This window comes from Plasmodium reichenowi, chromosome 12 (genome assembly GCF_001601855.1).
Source record: "Plasmodium reichenowi strain SY57 chromosome 12, whole genome shotgun sequence".
NCBI classification, from domain to species: domain Eukaryota; phylum Apicomplexa; class Aconoidasida; order Haemosporida; family Plasmodiidae; genus Plasmodium; species Plasmodium reichenowi.
In genome coordinates, this window is record NC_033657.1 from 1,341,676 (window position 1) to 1,348,847 (window position 7,172).

Below are 7,172 nucleotides of genomic sequence, written 5' to 3' on the forward strand. Positions count from 1 at the left end.
TATGTTAATTTAATATTATTTGTTTTTTTTTTTTTTTTTTTTTTTCGGCTTCATTTATCATATGACAATAAAGGATATAATAACATAACAACGTGTAATTACACGCTTGTTTAAAGCTATTTCATTTTTTATCCTTTCCCTCATTTTAACATTGCTTTTTAATAAAGAAATAAATATATAAATATATAAATATATATATATATATATATACATATTTTTTATTATCTCATTTTTAATAATTTAATTTGAATACAAATATCAGATATTTATGGCCACCAAGAAAAAATAACCTCCCTTTCAAACATTATAAAGAATATTTCAAATGCGAATGTGGAATATATAAATGTGTACAGAAAAATATAGAACAAATAAAAAAAAAAAAAAAGAAAGAAAAAAGAAAAAAGGAGAATAATAAACACTCTTATTTCCTTTTAGAAATATATATAATTCCCATAAATTTGTAATAAAGATATAATATGATTTTATAAAAAGAACTCTACAATAAACTATACTTTCCATTCGTACATATATAAATAAATATATATATTATATATATATATATTTTTTATGTAAGTATTTAAAAAGAAAGGGAGTTTAATTTACAAGCATTTACCACTTCATCATGGTAAATAAATATGTATAATAATTTTTATTTTATCTAAATATTTTAACATTTCAAAAATAATAAAATTTACTTTTAATAATAAAATAAGTTATTCATTTTATAGATTATAAAAATATAAACCCATGATAAGATCATTAGAAACTTAAAAAATTTATGTATTGAAAATTTGATAGATAAATAAATAAATATATATATTATATAAATATATATTATATGTATGAATATATTATATATACATTACTATTATTATTATATTTTCTTTAATTACATTTTTAAGATTTAATTTATAATTAAAAATGATACATATATAATATATATAATACATACATATATATATATATATATATATATATATATATATTCCAACAAGGAGTAATATATTATAATTTTATTTTATTTTATTATTATTATTATTTTTTTTTTCTTTGGAAGTTACAAAAAAAATAAGATGAATTAAAAAAAAAAAAAAAAAATATACATATATATTTATTACTATAAATTAATATTTTATTAATGTTTACACGATAAAATTCTTTTATTTAAAATATGTAATATATATATCCTTATTAAAGTGAAATATATAATTTTATAAAATCTAATAGATGTAATAATAAAATCATATATATATATATATATATATATATATATATATATATATATATATATTTATATATGGTTCTTTTATTCATTTATTTTTACTGTTGTTATAATAATATATATATTAATAAGATGAATTTATAATCAAATAGAAATATAATATTTATGAACAACGTCATAATATTATATATAATATTATGGAGAAAAAAAAAAAAATTTTAAGTGAGGTATCAAATATTTACCATTGGAGGAATAAATATATAAAGGTTTCATACCAAATGATGAATGAATAATATATAAATATTTATGTTTTTTTTTTTTTTTTTTTTTTTCTATTATTGTTTTAAATATATAAATCGAAGTGGGGATGTAAACAAAATGATATTATATTATTTTATATATATACCATTAAATAGGGACTTACATTGAATAATATAATATTATTATACTGTAACAATTATTTTATATTTAACATTTGATTATGTTGAAAGTTTAATAAACGTAACAAAGAATATAAATTATAACATTTGTTATATATGAAAGAGCCATGAGTTGACACATATATATATATATATTTATTTATATATGTATTTTTTTGTATATTTATGTTTATTTATAAAAGGATATATTTTTAAGTATACATATGTCTAGTACTATTAACAGACCTTTTATAACTTTGTTTTTGTAATATCAGTTCAAAAATATATATATATATATATATATATATACATATTTTTATTATTTATTTTTCATTTTTGTGTTGATTCCTATAAAATTAAAAATATGCCAGTGTTGTATCATCTAACATTACAGAAGCCTACAGCAATTACCAAGACCGTTTATGGTAATTTCTCTGGTCCTCGATTTCATGAAATTATTGTGGCTAAAGGACAAGTACTTGAGTTACTGAGGTCAGATAAACAAGGGAAATTAAATGTGATAATTTCTAAAGATATCTTTGGTATTATAAGAAGTATATCTACTTTTCGATTAACAGGAAGTAATAAAGATTATATAGTTATAGGTAGCGATTCAGGAAGATTAGTAATATTAGAATATAATAATGAAAAGAATGATTTTGTTAGAGTACATTGTGAAACATATGGAAAGACAGGTATCAGAAGAATAATCCCAGGGGAATATATTGCTGTTGACCCTAAAGGTAGAGCATTAATGATATGTGCTGTTGAAAAACAGAAATTTGTTTATATATTAAATAGAGATAATAAAGAAAATTTAACCATAAGTAGTCCTTTAGAAGCTCATAAATCACATTCAATTTGTCATGATGTTGTCGGTTTAAATGTAGGTTTTGAAAACCCTATGTTTGTATCCATTGAACAGAATTATGAATCTTTAGATAAACAAATAAATGAGGAATTAGAAAATGAAAAGGACGATGAAGATATAAGTGATGAAGAAAGGAAAGATAATAATGATATAATAAATGATAAAAATATGAAGGATAGCAAAGATAATGATTTTAGTTTAGATTATGCAAAGAAAGTTTTATGCTTTTGGGAATTAGATTTAGGTTTAAATCATGTAATAAAAAAACATATTTTACCTATAGATATTACAGCTCATTTATTAATACCTTTACCTGGTGGGCAACAAGGTCCAAGTGGTGTTTTGATATGTTGTGAGAATTTTTTAGTTTATAAAAAAGTAGATCATGAAGATATTTATTGTGCTTATCCAAGAAGATTAGAAATAGGACAAGATAAAAATATATCAATAATATGTTGGACTATGCATAGAATAAAGAAATTTTTTTTTATACTTATACAATCGGAATATGGAGATTTATATAAAATAGAAGTGGATCATGAAGATGGAATTGTAAAAGAAATTGTATGTAAATATTTTGATACAGTACCTATAGCAAATTCAATATCTGTTTTAAAATCGGGATCACTATTTGTTGCTGCTGAATTTGGTAATCATTATTTTTATCAATTTTCGGGAATTGGTGATGATAATAAGCAGTTCATGTGTACATCTAATCATCCATTAGGAAAAAATGCTATAATAGCATTTAAAACGAATAAATTAAAAAATCTATATCTTGTGGATCAAATATATTCTCTTTCACCTATATTAGATATGAAAATAATTGATGCTAAAAATACACATACGCCACAAATATATACTTTATGTGGAAGAGGTCCTAGATCTTCTTTACGTATCTTACAGCATGGATTAAGTATTGAAGAGCTAGCTGATAATGAATTACCTGGTAAACCCAAATATATATGGACCATAAAAAAAGATAATTTAAGTGAATATGATGGATATATTGTAGTTAGTTTTGAAGGTAATACATTAATTTTAGAAATAGGTGAAAGTGTTGAAGAAGTATCAGATACATTATTATTAAATAATGTAACGACCCTACATATTAATATATTATATGATAATTCATTTATTCAAGTATATGATACAGGTATTAGACATATCAATGGTAAAATAGTACAAGAATGGGTAGCACCAAAAAATAAACAAATTAAAGCTGCATCATCTAATAGTTCACAAATTGTTATATCTTTAAGTGGTGGAGAACTTATTTATTTTGAAATCGATGAATCACATACTTTAGTAGAAATATTTAGAAAAAATCTCAACGTAGAAGTATTGTGTTTATCTATACAACAAATACCACCAAATCGTGTAAGAGCTAACTTTTTAGCAGTAGGCTGTTTAGATAATGTTGTTAGATTATTATCTATAGAAAAAGATAAATATTTCAAACAATTATCTACACATTTATTACCCAATAATTCATCTCCACAAGATATATGTATTTCTGAAATGAATGATAATGGAAATACTACGAAAGAACGTAATATTATTTTTTTAAATATTGGATTGAATACAGGTGTATTATTAAGAAGTATTATAGATCCTGTTGCTGGTACCTTAAGTAATCATTATTCGAAATATTTAGGAGCCAAAAGTATAAAAATATGTCCTGTGAATGTAAACAAAAATCCAGCTCTTCTTGTACTTTGTGAAAAAACGTATTTATGTTATATGCATCAAGGAAAATTCTTATATTCTCCATTAAATTATGATATGTTAGAATATGCTTCATCTTTCTATTCACCACAATGTTCAGATGGTTATGTAGCTATATCATCTAATAGTCTGAGAATATTTCGTTTTTATAGACTAGGAGAGGTCTTTAGTCAAAACATATTACATTTGACTTTTACTCCGCGAAAAATCGTACCATTGCCATTCCCTTCATTATTTTATGATCATGACTCATCACTAGAATTAGAAAGAAAAAAAAAGATAAGTATGTTAGCCATCATTGAGGCAGATCACAATTCGTATGATGAAAATACGCAAAGAGAAATACAAAAAGCTTTAAAGGATATAAAATTGAGTGATACAGAAAGGAGAAAAGAAAATAACAATGAAAATAATAATATCTATTCAAATGGTGATGTGGATAATATAGATGTAAATGATTCCGCAAATGTGAATGAAGAATTTAATTCAAATGATAATATTTCGTTAGCACAAAATCATAAAAAAGGTGTATCATACAACAAAGAAGAAGAACAACTTACAGACAATAATAAAAATGATACAGAAAACGTAATAGAGACATATGAAAATAATACATCATTAAATGAATCAAATGATGAGGAAAATGAAGATGAGTATTATTATGATAGAATAGGTACTTTTAAAGCAGGACAAGGAAAATGGGGTTCATGCATAAAAATTATAAATCCAGTTAATTTACAGATATTAGATAAAATATCTTTAGATATGGAAGAAGCTGCATTAAGTGTATGTGCATGCGAATTAGAAGCTTTACATTGTCTTATTGTTGGTACAACAACAAATTTATCATTAAAAACAAAAGCTCTTACATCAGCTTCATTAAGAGTATATACATATGATATACAATATAAATTGAATTTATTACATATAACACCTATTGAAGAACAGCCATATTGTTTTTGCTCATACAATGGAAAATTGATTGCTTCCATTGGTAATAAATTAAGAATATATGCTTTAGGAAAAAAAAAGTTACTTAAAAAATGTGAATATAAAGATATACCAGAAGCAATTGTATCTATCAAAATTTCTGGAAATCGTATCTTTGCATGTGACATCAGAGAATCTGTGTTAATATTTTTTTACGATCCAAATCAAAATACCTTGAGATTAATTTCGGATGACATTATCCCAAGATGGATAACTTGTTCTGAAATTCTTGATCATCATACGATTATGGCAGCAGATAAATTCGATTCTGTGTTTATTTTGAGGGTACGTTGAGATTGTGTTAAAAAGTAGTAAAATAATGAATTTTGACATATATGTGTAACATGTATCATGACAGTGCACATATATATATATATATATATATATTTACTTATTTATTTATTTTTATTTTTTGAAGGTTCCGGAGGAGGCTAAACAAGACGAATATGGTATAACAAATAAATGTTGGTATGGTGGAGAAATAATGAACAGTTCAACTAAAAACAGAAAGGTGAGGCAAAATAGGATGTATCATATAAAATGTGTATTATATATATATATATATATATTTATTTATCTATTTATTTATTTATTTATTTATTTATTTATTTATTTATATATTTATGTTATATTTTCCCTTCAGCTGGAACATATGATGAGTTTTCATATTGGAGAAATAGTAACGTCAATGCAAAAAGTCAGACTATCTCCTACCAGCAGTGAATGCATAATTTATTCGACGATTATGGGAACAATAGGTGCTTTTATTCCATATGATAATAAAGAAGAGGTATTTACAAAAAAAAAAAAAAATAAATAAATAAATAAAATAAAACGAAACAAAACCAAAGCAATATACTACATTTGTTAATAGTTTTAATTTATTATTATATATATACTTTATTATATCAAAAAAAAAAAAAAAAAAAATTAAAATAAAATAAATTTTATTATTATTATTTTATTATTTTTTTTTTTTTTATTATCATTTTAGCTTGAACTGACACAACATTTAGAAATAATTTTACGAACCGAAAAGCCCCCCTTATGTGGAAGAGAACACATATTTTTTCGTTCATACTATCATCCTGTTCAGGTAAAAAATAAAATATATATATATAATTGTGACATTTTATATTTTTCCTTTAATTTAAAAAAAAAAAAAAAAAAAATTTTACAATGAAATATAAAAATTATTGAATCATAAATATATATTATATTACATATATGACATTACATTTTATTGCATTACATTATATTATATTTTTATTCTTTTCCCCTTTTTAGAATGTTGTTGATGGAGATTTGTGTGAACAATTTTCAAGCTTGTCTTATGATGCGCAAAAAAAAATTGCAAATGATTTGGAAAGAACTCCAGAAGATATTTTAAGAAAACTAGAAGATATAAGAAATAAAATACTTTAATTTTTTCAAATATATATATATATATATATATATATATATATATATATATATATATATACACATATATATATTTTTTTTTTTATGACATTTCATTTTTATTTTTAAAATGTAGATTTCATTATAGTTTATAATTTTTATTAAAAATATGTTGTGTGTTATATTTAATCGTAACCACATTATTATATATATATTTATACATACATATATGTATTTTATTTAAAATTTTTTTTTTTTTTTTTTTATTCATCTTTTCATTTTTATATTTATGATATATTTAAATATTATATGAAAAAAAAAAAAAAAAAACTTTTTGGTGTCTTTCCCTTAAAAAATATTTATTTTTAACATGAGTTGTTTCCTAACATTTTTCTTTTTTTAAAAAATATATATATTATTATCACCTAGGTAATAATATATTTTTTTAGATCATAATACATTAAAATTGTGGATTATTATATATAAATATGTTATAATGGAATATATAAATATATTTTTTGGCGTGTTAATTTTTTTTTTT

The 7,172-nt window shown here is 21.6% G+C and overlaps 1 protein-coding gene across 1 annotated transcript; it reads left to right on the forward strand.

The window, feature by feature from the left end:
- Positions 1–2,005: 2,005 nt before the first annotated feature.
- Positions 2,006–6,655, forward strand: PRSY57_1234000 (splicing factor 3B subunit 3, putative; the record flags this gene model as incomplete). The annotated part of the gene is made up of 4 exons (XM_012908758.2): positions 2,006–5,515; positions 5,649–5,741; positions 5,874–6,020; positions 6,518–6,655. The coding sequence occupies 4 exons, from the start codon at positions 2,006–2,008 to the stop codon at positions 6,653–6,655; spliced, it is 3,888 nt and encodes a 1,295-aa protein (XP_012764212.2).
- Positions 6,656–7,172: the final 517 nt, after the last annotated feature.